This window comes from Homalodisca vitripennis, chromosome X, assembly GCF_021130785.1.
Source record: "Homalodisca vitripennis isolate AUS2020 chromosome X, UT_GWSS_2.1, whole genome shotgun sequence".
Classification (NCBI taxonomy): Eukaryota; Metazoa; Arthropoda; class Insecta; order Hemiptera; family Cicadellidae; genus Homalodisca; species Homalodisca vitripennis.
The window spans coordinates 24,606,232-24,621,572 of NC_060215.1; the positions used below are offsets into that span (position 1 = coordinate 24,606,232).

At 33.8% G+C, this 15,341-nt stretch overlaps 1 protein-coding gene across 2 annotated transcripts in view; it reads left to right on the forward strand.

Moving 5' to 3' along the window:
• LOC124368800 (paired amphipathic helix protein Sin3a-like) overlaps nucleotides 1-13,620 on the forward strand; it is a 125,926-nt gene extending 112,306 nt beyond the window's left edge. For both annotated transcript variants that reach the window (XM_046826181.1, XM_046826182.1), the window contains 4 exons: nucleotides 6,940-7,122; nucleotides 9,249-9,386; nucleotides 10,922-11,167; nucleotides 12,863-13,620. In XM_046826181.1, coding sequence (XP_046682137.1) covers nucleotides 6,940-7,122; nucleotides 9,249-9,386; nucleotides 10,922-11,167; nucleotides 12,863-13,084 — 789 coding nt within the window. In that variant the 3' untranslated portion in view covers nucleotides 13,085-13,620. The remainder of the gene's footprint in view (nucleotides 1-6,939; nucleotides 7,123-9,248; nucleotides 9,387-10,921; nucleotides 11,168-12,862) is intronic.
• The last annotated feature ends 1,721 nt before the right edge of the window (nucleotides 13,621-15,341 follow it).

A 15,341-nucleotide genomic window follows, 5' to 3' on the forward strand; every position in this document is an offset into this window, starting at 1 on the left:
TGAGTCCATAATTGACAGTATAGAAGAAGGACAATTTGTGACTGCATTATTTCTAGATTACAGCAAGGCCTTCAACTGTTTGGGACACAATCTAATCTCTAAAATAACTTGCAGCCTTGTAAGAGGCTTAGAAAACAAGTGGTTTGACAACTACCTAAAAGGAAGGTCACAAGTTGTGGAGATTAAGCATAAAACATCTAACCTCACTAGCATGTTCAGATCACACCCTAAACCAACTACAAGAGGAGTTCCACAGGGATCTGTACTAGGACCCATCCTGTTCATTCTGCTAACAATCTCCCAGCCCTAATTGAAAACAACAGTACCAGCTGCATAATGTACGCAGATGATACAACTCTCCTTTTAAGAAATGGCTCAGCTGAAGAATTGTATAATAACTCTGTTTATTCTCTACAAAATGCCATCGCCTACAGCAAATTAAATTACTTGGCGATAAATCCTGACAAAACTACACAAGTACACTTTAGAAAAAAGTCCTACCTGCAAGCATCCCTAATATATCAGTGCTTAATCAGATTAAGTTTTTAGGTGTAACTCACAGCGGCCTCACCTGAACAGATCACGTAAACAACATTTGCAGAAAGATCACAATCATCGACATACGCTGTTAAACGTATCAAATGGGTTGGCACTCTGGAAGCGGCAAAAGTAGCCTACTATGTATTAGTAGAGTCTCACATTAGATAAAGCCTCATAATCTGGGGAACCTCGTTAGGGAACCTTAAGAGAGTGCTTGTACTAAAAAAGAAGGCAGTCAGGACCCTTGCAAACCTTGAGCCGCTGCAAAGCTGCCGACAGGCCTCCTAGACCCTAGGCATACTTACAGTACCTGCACTCTACATCTATGAAACGAGTCGACAAATTACACCTGCAGACTCACATGGATGTTCACAATTACCCCACACGCCATGCCTCAAGGCTTATCCTTCCACAACACAGAACAACCCTCTTTGAAAAAAAACCATCATACATAGGTCGAAAATTTAAAAACCTCCTTCCAGACTTCCTCCGAAACCTGACAGGCGACAGACTGATGAACTCGCTTAGAGAATTTCTGCTTAAGAAACCTATTTACACTATAGAAGAGTTTCTGGAATCTGCAAATGCAAGAACTACATGACCTTCACAACTCACAACTATTATATTACAATTGTATTATAATAACTTTGTATTATAATCTGACAAATTACTGTTCTTAATGATCATGTGATAAAGATACTTTGACTTTGATCATTTCAACTTTATCTCTGATATTAGTGAACAACCTACAAGAAGGGGAGCTACATTACTATCAATTCCAATTCATCTTTCAACAATTGTTAATAAGTCCTTTACTGTTCAGGCTTGTCGCCTTTGGAACGCTCTCCCCGATGATATCAGATGTATTGTGGACAGTGCACATTTCAGGGCGGGGGTTAGGGGCTTGCTGCTGTGAGGGTGACGGGTGGTGCTGCTTGTTGCAGTCATGTGGTCAGTCGGTGTGTAGAGTGATTGAATGATTCTTGCTTCTTGCTCTTCATTTTGAATTATCTTGTATTTATCATAAAATGTATAAAGTTTCTTTTTTATGTTTCTTTTTTGTATTTTTTTAAGTATTCATTTTAATACATAGATTTTTACTTTTAGATAATTTAATTTTGTTTTTTCTATTTAAAGAATAAGTTCATAATTTACCACAATTGTATTAAAATATTGTAAATTTTCTGTATACATTATGAATTTTTTATTTCATTTCATTAAATATTTGTTAGTATTTTGATAACTCCCTACACCAGTTTGTCTTACTGGCTTAGTTTTGTTTAACAGTGACACTATTAAATATGGCACTTCTATAACAAGTTTGTGTACAGTTAAAATGTTAATAAAGAACAAAACTGAACTTTAATGGAATTTGATGTTGTATGTGATGTAGTAATATAAATTCACATTGTGTCTGTCATATTATTCCATCAGATATTTTATAATCTGGTGGATGGGGAACAAAACAATTGCTGCCGACTTCCTACCACAGACCACGAGACCAGCACCTTCTCGCCTTTCGGATGGATTTCAGGGCTTCAGCTCTCCAAATAACGAAGAGGAAAAACAAAGACATTTTGGTAGTAATTGAAGAATTTGCGAACAAAAAATCTTAAGCAGTCATGTTCTTGGAAATTCTGCTGATGCTCTGGGGGGCCTCCTGACTCCACTATGTTGGTTGAAACAATTTAAGCGAATCCTCAATGTAATCAATGCTTGTTGTTACTGTAGAGATTCAACAATAAAGGGCAGTGTCGCTTTACTTTCAAACACGTGTGAAGTGGAGGCAGGTGGTCATCCCGGCAGTGACTGGCCTTTTAGAAGATAACAAATTTGAATGTTGTGCAGTGGGGTATTCTGCTGGAAATTATAAATTTGTACTAGTAGGGATATATCGATCACCCATCATATCGATCATATATACATTAATAAATATTAATGTATTAATCGATTCTAAAGAGCACCTAAACATTCTAAAAAGCCATGGTATGAATTACTTAGTAAATTTTCCTACAAGAGTGTGTCCCATTCCACATCAAGTTTAGCCAACTTTCTGACAAGTGTATCTCCCAATCAGTTAAAAATTGAAGGCATTGTTGTGATGCAATACAAATTTATCTGATCATCATGGATAACTCCTAGAGTTACCCTTTAATACAAGCTGTTGGAAAAATCACAAATAACACGTATAAGTCAAAGAAAACATCAATAATTTTATTAAAAGTTTGGAAGAGGAAGATGGGCTTAATGTTTACTTATCTCCCGTTGATAAAAAACATGATGAGTTTTTACAGAACTTTATGCATTACTTTAATTTGTCTTATCCAAAAAACTTTTTTAAGCTGGATAAAAAATGTTGGATAACAAATGAAATTAGAGAACAAAAGATAAGTCTTATTGACTTAAGAAAACAAGCGATGTCAACAAAAAATACATCACTTTTATCAATTTAAAAAATAAAATCTAAAATGTATAAAAACAAGTCAATATAACTAGTCTTTTTTTATAAGCGGATCTTGAATTCAGATAACATTGCTAAAACAACTTGGCAATTTTTAAACTCAGATTGGAAATGTATACAAATATCAAAATTACTTTGGATGGGAAAACTATCTCAGATCCTGTTAAGATAAGTGCTGCCTTTAATGACTATAGACTCAGTTAAGTAGCAGACCAAGTCAACAAAAAAAAGCACAATAGTACAAATAACCAGTGTCACCAGCAAATATTCCACTGTAAACCCTTTACTAAACATGATATAAGTGGTATTATTAATTCTTTCAAAAGTAAAGTTTCCCTCAAGTGGATATGATGAGATCCCAATGACAGTGATAAATGCAGCTGTAGTGATTGTTCATTTGGTTAATTCTTCTCTAGTGTCAGGCACATTTCCTAAGAAACATAAATTATCTAAAATAATACCTATAGACAAAAAAGGCAATGAGAAAGACATGACAGATTACAGGCCAATATATTCGTGTCCTGGAATTTCAAACATTTATGAAAAAGCCATGTACATACCATTTTATGAATACTTCGAAAAATATCATATCGCTGACATGCATTTCGCCAAGGGCAGTCAGTTTTGTTTGCAACAATTTAGAACCATTTTTAGAACCTTTAATAGAGTCTTTTGACATACACTCCCATATATATTATGGTATTGGCTTATTTGGGGTAACTTCTAAGGAAACTCTAAATAAAGTTCTTAAAATTAAAATAAAGTATTGAGAGTTTTCCTTAACCCTATAAGTGGTGGTCATTTGTGGTCTCAGTGGCGGGCCGTTTTCGGGTAAATTGCTGTGATCATTAAACTTATTTTTAGAAAATATTGTCTAAGTGATAACCTAGCAACATTATATATTTTCATTTTTCTATAACAGTAGAATAAGAATAAATATAATATTTGGCTCCTTACCTTTATTTTCAGATGAATATCATTATAGATGTGTAAAGTGTGTTTACACTTTTAGAAAAAAATAATTTTTTAGTTCTACTGTCCATCACTTTGAAACTACTGGAGCTACAAAATAATGTCAAATACACAGAATATACACAATTTTATTCTAAACAAATTACTTCCTATACATTTTTTCTATTTACAAGAACAAAAAAGTTAGATGGGAAAACCTAAATCTATGTACTAACTGGTTTTTGTACTCCGAGTCACTAGAAGGGGCTTGTCTTTTCCTCCCAGTAGTGTAGGGCCTATAATAGTGGCTTAGTTTGTCATAGCACAGTGGATGAATGCCACAGTTGCAGCCTGGGCACCAGTATACACTTTTCTTTCTTTTTACTGTGTCTTTTGCGCAAATTATGCAAACCCTTTCTTTTTTTCCTTCTAAATGAACAATTGCATGTTTTTTACTAGGGCCTACTTGGTGTGGACCTGCAACCAAACTGTCAGGAATGGTTTCTTTTCTTACTAATTCTTGAACCACTGAATCTACAAAATCATCTCTTGCCATTGGCTTGTTTGAGTTTTGGAAATACAGTATGTAGGCATTGAACATCGCGATGTCAAGCATATTGAAAAACATCTTTTTCCAATACTTCTTGCTTTGTCTTGCGCAAGAAAGGTGATAGATACTCTTGTCACTGCTGTCCACACCGCCCATTTTTAAGTTATATTTATTTATAACAACTGGTTTTACTGCTTGCAGTCCACTTTTGCTGGTAATTAATTTATTTTCAGCGTGACAGCCAGTTGTTAATAAATATACAGGTTTCCTAGATTTTGTTGTTTGTATTTTACAAGCAAAATTTCACCTTGCCTATAGTAAATACTTTCTTGCTCCCCCAACTGAGCAGCAATGATATTCTTACACAATTCTTTAGAATTTTTATTTATTGTTGCAGTCAAAAATGTTTTATTACTTAGTAATTCACGGGCCATTGGGAGTTTAGTGTAGTAATTATCTGTGAAAACATGATGACCTTTATTTAGAAGGTTACAAGAAGTTAACTGGTCAATCACAAATTTTTGTGTGAATGGGCCTGGATTTTGTATTAAAAAGTCTTTTCCAGTGTACAATGCCACATTCAAAACATAATTTGTGTTGCTATCACACATCTCAAATTTTTGTATTTCATACCGGGCATGTTTTTTTATTCGGCATGTACATTATAAATACACAACGGTTTTTCATAGCTATGAGGGACTCGTCTATTGCAAGATTTTGCCCAGGTACAAAATGCTCTTTTAGTTTTAAATTGAAATAATCATAAAATGTCCTAATTTTATTCCATGGATCAAAATTTGGATTACTACGTTGTACATTTTGAGAGCGGCTTACATGAAACATAGAGCTAATAAGTTGAAATTTTCTCAGAGTCATGTTCTAGGGAAAAAATGGATGGTATCTATTACTTTTGGTACTCCAGTAATCAACTATATTTTTTTGTCTTACTAGTCCCATATATAGTATCAATGCTATAAAGGTTTTTATTTCACTTACTGTGAGGTGAACCCATTCTTTCGGCCTAGAAAATCGTCTAAGCTCACCAGAATTCCTTTTGTCTCTCATAGTTTTTGCAGCATAAAAGTTAGTTTTCGTTTGTTATCAGATTCCATAGGTGGTTGGTAAAGAAAAGGTAAAAATATTCTATAGGCCTAGAGTTTCTGGCAAGACAGTCTGATGCCAGGGTTTCTTACGCTGAACTCAGCTTCAATATTTCTGTCTGGCTCGGGTGGAAGTACTTGGATCCAAGTACGAGGTTGTGGGGATTGTGGAAGTCTAAGTACAAGGGGGGTTTCAGAGTCAGATGCACTTGAATCTTCATCACTAAGTTGGTTTTCGTCTTCACTGCTTGACGAAAAATCTCGCAACGAAACATTATCCTGTATTTCATCAGCGGGTACATCACTTTCCTCGTCAGAACTAAAAGTTTTCTCTTGCAATAATTCAAGAATATCACTAGAACCAACATTTTTCCATGACAAACGAATAACTTAAACATTTACTGGTAACTTAAACAACGCGATAAACAATAATATACTGACAATAACAGTACGCAAAGTCGCCAAACAAAACAGTGACGAGACGAGTAGACAGCTGTTCTCTCGTCTGCCGCCAGGTCAAACGAAAACTGTTGGATTCATTTAAGCCAGCAAACATTAGGAACATGAATACACACTATACTATATGATATGTATAGGAAATTTCATGGAGAATACAATAGTTTAAACTAGGCCTAAAAATAATGGACGGTTGCGGAGCAACAGCCTGAAATGTGAAGCGATGGTTGTGACGGCGCTTGCCACTTATAGGGTTAAACTTAATTGGCGAGATTCAGTACAATACAATATGATAAAACATCCATATGAGACTATAGGAAAGGGAAAATTGAATATTTTTAAAACACCACTTATGCTGGAAATATTTTTTTCAAAAATTACCAAATGATTTAAAGAATATGGCTTAAAGAATTTAAAGGAGCATTTAATGGAATTGGCATTATATTCACTTGAGGAGTTTTTATGAGTTAGTTAACTCTTTTGGGACTCATTAAAATGTACTGGTTTCTCTATCTGGTTGTATTAAATTTTCAGTGAAAGTACAGTGTTTTAAACTTAACATTTTTTATTTTGAAAAATTGGCTAATGCATAATATTTTTATGATTCCACATTAAATGTAGAATAAAACTAGGTATAAAACAATGGTTTTTGTTAAACCGTGCTATTTTTACTTTATAATTTAATATTTAAAAATAATATTTTTTCTTGTTTTCAAACAAAAATCCTAAGTTTAATATATATTTTAAAGCTGTTGGTGCATCAAATCATATTTTCTTTTATTAAATATGTCTATCTTGACTTATTTCTTTTGTTTGGAATATATTTGTGTATATGATTAAATTTAATTGATGTACTAAAGATATATTGAAATCTGTTTTAGCTGCAGCATTTGGTAGCAGATGAGCCCTGCACAGAATGTGTGGATCTGTACATGAAAGCTCATAGCCGTGGGGGAGCTGGGGGTCTCTGCGCCACAGCGAACACGAGGGCCCATGCTGAGGCAGCTTATCAGCGGAAGGCAGAACTGGCATTGGCTGATGAAAACTGTTTTAAGATGTTTATTGTATGTATCTATTTAATCTGGAAAACTGTTTTAAGATGTTTATTGTATGTATCTATTTAATCTGATTTCACTGCATTGAAATAACTGCATCTAGTGACTTCTTAAACACAAAATCAAAATCAAGATTTGTTACTCTATAGCCAAACAATTTTTACAATAAACACATTGCAAACAGTATTAGCTTTTTTAATTTCCAAAGAAATTTTATCTTAATTAAATTTTATACCATTAGGGAAATGGGTAACATTGTATTACTGCTTCTGTTTAACAACAAAAAATAAAAGGAATACTTGCTGAAATTGAAACCGGTAACGACTATTTGAATGGACTGTTAATAAAATTCACATTTAACCTTTTCAACTCAGTCAATTGTAATATTTACTACTTTTAACTCCAAACTGTTTGGACAAGACCCCACTAGAAGAACCCCAGGGCAAAATCTGAATATAATGTCACCTCTTCAGACAAACCTTCAGAACTTTTTCTATTATTTTTTATAATTTAGATAAGAATAAAGTTTATTACACATAATATTCTCTCTGTACTCTCTATAAAGATTACTATCTTGGATTAAATTATTAGATCCTTCTTTTTTCTTCATACTTTGGTCAGACGGTGCAGTTGCCTTTACACACTTTTGGTTTGCTCCCTTCTCTCCATCTCAGGAAATGAGATACTTCAGAAGTATACTTAAAAAATAAAAACTCTGTGTAGCTAACCCATGTAGTGCTGTAAACTCATACAAGCACAGGGCTGACCATGCTCTTAAACACTGTAAGCGCATACACATACAACATGATAGTTTGCCTTGTTTTGTAATGGTAATTCCGAGTTAGTCTGCTAGAGTGTGGGGAAGTATGTTTCAGTAGGTTATAATGTGCTGCATACCCACACAGGTTAAATGAGAAAAGTGAATTTGGTCAGAGGTTAAATGTAAGAAAGGACCATATGGTCCTAATTTCGCCTCAATAAAGAAGTATTTCTTTATTTCATACCATGTGACCGTGTCTGTACTTATCGATCGATGCTAGACCGGTTTGTATCTCACAGGCGGTAGATTGGCAGTACTGCTCAACGCTGCAAGTGCATATATGCTTACACTACTGCCATGCCTAGAATAAAAACTCTGTGGAAAAATAAAAGGATAAAAAATACTTTTATTCAGTTTCTTTTCCTTTTGTTACATAGAAAAGGACAATAAAATAGGCATGAAAAAGTATAGTATTCAATTTTTGATTGTTAAGAAGCGTTAATACAACATTAGGCTGCACTATGTGGCGCTTTAAGGGTTAAATCAACTTCATTTCATAAAAAGAATTTTTATTTTATTTTTATTATTTAAAAGTTAATAGTATGGGTTATTTTATTTGGTACGTGTATAATATTAAGATTTATTAACCCATTGTCTACCATTGATGTATTTTACCAGTCACCAGTTAACGTCAGCACTCATGCAAGTTCGTAATTTTCTAGTCGAAAAAACATTCCCGATATTGATTATTTTTGCAATTGTTTGTACTATTATATCAATGGTCATAACATGTTCGATTTTGAAGCTTGTCGCCTCTCAAAATCGTTTGTTATTTTTCGTTTTATCTGTTTATAGTTTGTTTTAATTAGTCTGAAATGATGTCGCGGTAAAATGACATCGTTCTTTTCTGAGAGCTTAAGAAACTTTGGGGAGAACATACTCAATGAAGGTAAAAAATAAAGTGAGTAATGGTAACCTTGATGAAATTTTGAGTAATAGTAGTGATGAAATTAAAAAAAACACATGTGACAAGGCCTAACCTTCAAACTTGGGAGTGGCCAAGGCAAGCTAATGGTCCATATTATTTTATTTTTAGTGTAAGATCTGGTATAAATCTAATTGTTGCTAGGCAACTAAACACTTAAGTTATATGATACAAAATTTGAATGTTAACATTTTATATTTCGTCATTTAATATTTTTTATTGAGTCTTAACACCCAAATAATGATTTCCATTGCAAAATGAAAAATTAATTCAATATCTGAGGAGCAAAAACATATTTGGATTTTAATTGGTAGTCAATGTTTTAAAACACCATGATACGCTAACTTGAAAAAAATTTTCTAAAATTAAATACTGTTATTTTTGTTTCAGTATAAAGTGGATTGTAAAATCACAATTGAACTTTTGGATAGTGAAGGAGATGAGAATGAAGTACCTACTCGAGAGGTCGAGAAATGGTCGGCGTATGTCGATAGGTACTCAAAGAGTTCAAATAAAGAAAAGGATGAGGTAAGGGCTAAATCCAGTTAAAAAATTCTAAAAGTACAATTAGTTTAGTAATTTTGGTGTGGTAGTAGATAACACTTAAAATTGCTTTCCTTCCACAGCACTGATGTCTGGGACTCATCCATTAACATCGACAAATACAGATTACATCCCCTCTTGAAACTTTTTGCCTGCACTACTCTATATTGTTCCAGAGGGGCAGATTTATATCCCAAGGCATGTCAACCTTTAAGAACTTTGGTGACCAAATAATGGTGGTCAAATAATGTGACCAAGACGTATGCTTTGAGGTCATACAAAAGACACCCACATCTTTTACAAGTTTGGAAATACTGATATGTTCTCTACCATTTCCCCTTCTTACCAGAGATTTTGACTAAAAGACTATTCAGACTATTCCTGGCTATTGTCTTTTCATGTATAGACCAATAAGCAGGAAATTGAGTAAGCTGTCCAACAAGGCAATATGCTCCAGGACAGTTAGCCATTGCACTTGTGATGAGACAGATAAGTGTCTGTGTGCTTGAGTCTCTTTATCGCTTCCAGAGATTTAATCTTGAGCCACAATACCACAGTCCCAAACGTCATGGCAGTTCTGAACACAGTGCAACAACTTAGGTCTCAATCCTCAAGTGCATCCTCCACCATTTACAAACATAATTACCCTATTTGAACTGAAAATGAAATTTAATTTAGTATCTCTGAGGTAAGTTACGGACACTGAAAAAACACCCTTCTTTGCACTCTAGTCTATTTCGCTGCTCAAGAATGTACAATATTTGACCTCCAAAATGGTGATATTGGTCATATTCTATTGGCCAGATCTACACATGAAGACCACATAAGAAGTTGAGCTTTTTGTTATAGTTTTATATATTTATTCCTCCTTTTGACTGTTAAACACGTGCGTGCGCACACATACAATTTACCAAGTCAAACCTTCAGGCCATTTACATTTAGCCAATCGACTAATTTATCAAGATGATTGAATTCTCTTATTAGTCGTTTTCATGACACAAACACGTGAGTTAGTGCCGATATAAAATGGCTGTATTTCAATAATAAAATGTTAGTTAATATTTAGTGAAATAAATTAAGTATTGGTTGGATGGTATTAATAATTCATTTTTTTAATTGTCATAAAATAACAAATTAAATAAAATTTCTGTTTTTAAATCGTCTTCTTTTATTGATCAGGCAATTTAAGAAATAACTTGTTTTGACGATTTATGTCTTGTCATTTTATGTCTGTCTCAGATTTTCTTTGTTATTCAAATCGATATCCGTCTCCGCCACCATAATTCTCTCTTGGCATCTTAATTTCTTCATCTTATTACTATCCAAATTCAGAAGATTAATTTAAATTACTTCTCATTAATCTTTCTTACATATTCCAACCATTGCCTGTGTGTTTTATACTTTTTATCTTTCAGTCAATAACCACTACAATAAAGTATATTCTGTCTCCTTGTAAGTTCTCTGCACATTCTAGGTGTTACACAGGACATGGGTGTAATATAACTGTGTGTTGGTTGCAGACAATGGACATCGATGAGGATGGCGAGACGGAACAAGATCGGCGACTCTTCGGTAAAGCCATTTTTTTACCAAGAAACGTACGACTGTGGCATGAGAGAGTAGGAAACAACAAGAGCAACATGCCCAAAATAGATTCTTGTGACGATACTGAGTGCAAATTCAATCTAAACTCGTACAAAATGGTTTTTGTGTTAGATCGTGAGAGTTACCTGTACAAGAGACAAGCTCTGCTTCGGGCTCGGAAGGTATGTTGGTACTTTCGTTTTCATTTAATATTTTCTTTAATAAAATTTATCACAATTGATTGAAGTCCTTGCTTGAATTTGGAGAAGACATTATCTTGTAAATGTTGAGTTAAGATCCAATTCATCTTACATTTTGGAATTATTGAGATTGATATCATAATATTAACTTTTTGCACTCCATAGGCAAACTGAGTCTGACATCGCAAATTTTCTGTTCCTCTTCAGTGCCAGACTCAGTCCAACATTAGGTTATAATACGTATTTTCAATTCTAAATCATCTAACTTCGTATTATTTTACTCTATATGAATTGCTGTAATCTTTTAAATGTTTATACTTTATAATCTAATTTGCAGCGTTTTTAATTCATGTCTCTAAAGACAGCTGATGTTTTGTTTATAACCATGACGTCACACGATGGTGCTGGGATGTTGTGCAATCTACAGTTGTGTTGTGTTTTGAAGCAGTGCTTGTTCAGATTTATGTCTTAGTATTCCTTTTGAGATATAAATCTTTTAAGATAAATCTCACTGTATTTGTCCAAAAAAAAAAAAAAAAAAAAAATTTGTGTCTTACAGATATATTACACTTGTACTGTAAGTTATCAGTAATTAAGTGTTGTGAAATGGCGGATCGGGAACGTTTGGATAGCGCTGACATAGAAATTATGTTCGATCTGGAAGATGACGATGATTTAGATTCAGACTTCATTTTATCTGAAGATGGTCGTGTTATAAGTGACATTGATGATAGAGACGACGTTGATGTAGGATTAGTTGAGAAAGACAGAGATAGGCTAAATGTCAATGTTAGGAATAGGTTAGCCTGCAGGGCTACGCCTAGGCCTGATGTTACAGATGATGATAGGGAATGGGAAGACTGCTAAGGCAACCATGCAGGATTTGTGCTTGAAAATTTTGATTAATCAAAGTTTCAAACCACCATTAGGCCAATCACCCCAAAGTCAATTAGATTTTTTTCCATTTATTTTTTACTGTACAATTGTTTACACAAATCACAGATGAAACTAATCGATATGCAAAAGAACAACATTTCTGGAATACCTCCTTTACGGCAATTTTCTATTTGGTGGAACTAGAAAGATATTTCAGTGACATAACTAAATGCTCTTCGTGGTATTTAATTTAATACGGGGAGGCAGGCCAAACAAATAATACAAGATTTTTTTCTCTGACAACTTCTGACTCATCTACATTCTTCAAAGATGTTTTTTCAAGAAGGTGGTTTTTTTCCAAATTTTTGGGCTTTACATGTGTCTCCACCTGACCAAGGGCACACTAGAAGGTCCATGGAAAGCAGGGTCAGTCAATTGAAAAATGTAGTTGAAAATTCAAAGTTCTGTGAATTACATTGGCTTAATAAGTTTCTAGCTGCTGATGAATCAACTGTGAATTTCAAAGGGCGAGTCAAATTTAAAATGTACCATCCCAAAAAACCCACAAAGCGGAGATTGCGTCCGTATGTTTTGGCAGATTCATTGAATGGCTATGTATCTGTGATTATACCTTACTATGGATCTCACAATACAAATAGTTTGATTCAACCAGAGCTGCCATTCACATCTGGGATTACACTACATATTAATAGCATATGACATTCCATAAATATTTTATAACTTTTGAAACTCGTACATTTTTATTCAGCTGTGTATAACATGTGTATTTTGTTCTGGTAGACACACAAACAGCTGAGTCGTCGCATGAGCGTCAAATTTCATGAATGGCATCAGAACTGGAGTGAGAATCACCTGAGTCCGCAGCAGTATGAGTTTGCCAACGAGTGGATGATGGGTAATCTGTCTGACTATAAGGTGAATCACACCTCCATTCTCACAGACAACCCTTTGGACAAGCCGCCTTACCGTGTGTATAACAGGTTTAGGGTTGAGTACAAGTAGCCCACTTGTTTTTCTTTGATTTTCCTTTAAATCCAGGGAATTTATTAAGCTTTTTGTTGTGTTACATAATACTATATTTTGTATATTATGAACTGAAGTATATAGTAGATAGGAGGTAATCATAGGAACTGTTTAAAAGATTTCATTCCTTTAAGTTATTATAAAAATATTTTTACATTTATGATGTTTTTGGAATGTAGCCATTCTCCTTTGCCAACAAAGAATTGATTATTGGATTTAAATTATTGACAGAACCATGTTGTTCGAATATAGATTATTAAGTTTGCCCATTACATGTTAAAGAATTATGGAATAGTATTACTGTTAATACTGTTACTGTCATTTTTGAAAGTATTAATACTATTGTAAATCTACAGGAAGAATGAAATAATTTTATATGCTTAAAACTCAATTCAGTTTGGTTTTAAAAATGGATCACCACAATTTTGTAATCATTTAATTATCTGTTCTATTATTAATTTTTAGTTAACATTATTTAGAAATCTACTATCACTGGTAAATGAAGAAAAGCTTATCAATAACGAAGACGAACCTATTCAAAATTCAATTCTACTCTCATCTTAATTGATAAAACAATTTAAATGTAGTTCTTTTTAAATATTTTATACCGGCTAATCATATTTCCAAATCTTTTACCATATGTTATTATAATGTCCATTATTTAGAAAAATGTAAATATTTGTTCATTTGTGAAATGCCTGATGATGGAATCATTGATTCCGAAAAGCCTTATGCAATAATAAAATTAATATTGGAAAATGTTTTATTCGTTTACCAGTGATTGTAAATTAAACTTTTTCCATTGCTCCAAGATTCTTCATTATTTAGAAAGTTTTTGTTTTAACTATTGTTGTCTTAGCTTTCATATATATTTACTTAGTTTTATCACAACAAACTAATCAAGACTAAGATCTGTAGTCAATGAATAAATCATTTCAATCAGTGTCAAATCAGTGTATCCATTATTTGGATAATGTTTTTTTTTTTTTTGAAGTTTGTTTTTTACAATGTAGGGATTGTGAAGGAAACAGAATTTTTCTGTACATTTGCCATCGTTTAGTGATACAATACAATCAGTAAAACTGTTTTGAGATCTTGCAATCTGATTTCTTCAGGTAAATGACTACAACCTAGGTGAAAGTAAACAAAACGTACCAGAGTGTTGTGACACGCCTGTCTGGAATCACTATAGGTCTACCCTCATCGGCCAACCAAATAGAACTTACCTTAGGCCAATAGTAAATGTGATTGTCACGGCTGAAACAAGATGGCGGCATAAAAGTGACCTGTATTTTGTAGTTGAGTTTATAATTAGAGTTTAGTTTTAATTAATAATTAGTGTTTAGTTTTTGTTAAGTGCTACGTGTTATACATACAACATGTCCGGAAAAAACCTATTTCCTTCACAATATATTTTACTTGTTGCTTTGCTTTCTTTCATGTTTTGTATCATATGTTACGTGTGTGTGTGTGTGTGTTTTGATGAGTTAAAGAGGAGCATAACGTGTGGCATTGTTGTCTTACAAAAATATTCCAATTTAAAATAATAGTGATCAAAAATGTGATCTTCGTTTTGTTCAGGAGAAGAACATTTAAGAAGTATCGTGTAGCCTTTGTCTCATTTGATGCTACGCACGCTGTAACAGTGACATACTTGAATACTTACTTACTTACTCCCAGGGCCATTTATATCGGAGGTGATATTTAGCCGCACCAACAAAGCTCCTCCATCTTGAACGGTCCTCTGCATCTTCCTCTGAAGCGCCCACCTTCTCCATATCAGCCTTCACCTGGTTCCACCATCTCACTTTCGGTCTCCCACGGGGTCGTCTTCCTTCTGGGTTACCGTACATTACCCTCCTCAGTTTGCATTCCTCTTCTCTTCTCAAAACATGGCCTGCCCAACGGAGTCTTCTGCACTTTATTTCTCCTATTACATCCGTACTATTGTAGAGCTCCCTGATTTCTCTATTATGTTTTCTTCTCCATACCCCTTGTTCATATGATGGCCCATAAATTTTACGTAAAATTCTATTCTCGAAAACTAGAAGCTTTTTCTCATCCTTCTTATTTAGCCTCCACGTTTCGGATCCGTACAAAAGCACTGGACATATAATTGTTTTGTATATTCTAGTTTTAGTTTTGTGAGAGAGAGATTTGGTTGAAAGTATCCTATTGCATGCATATACACATCTATTTGCTGAGTTGATCCTATTTTGTATCTCTGGACATACTT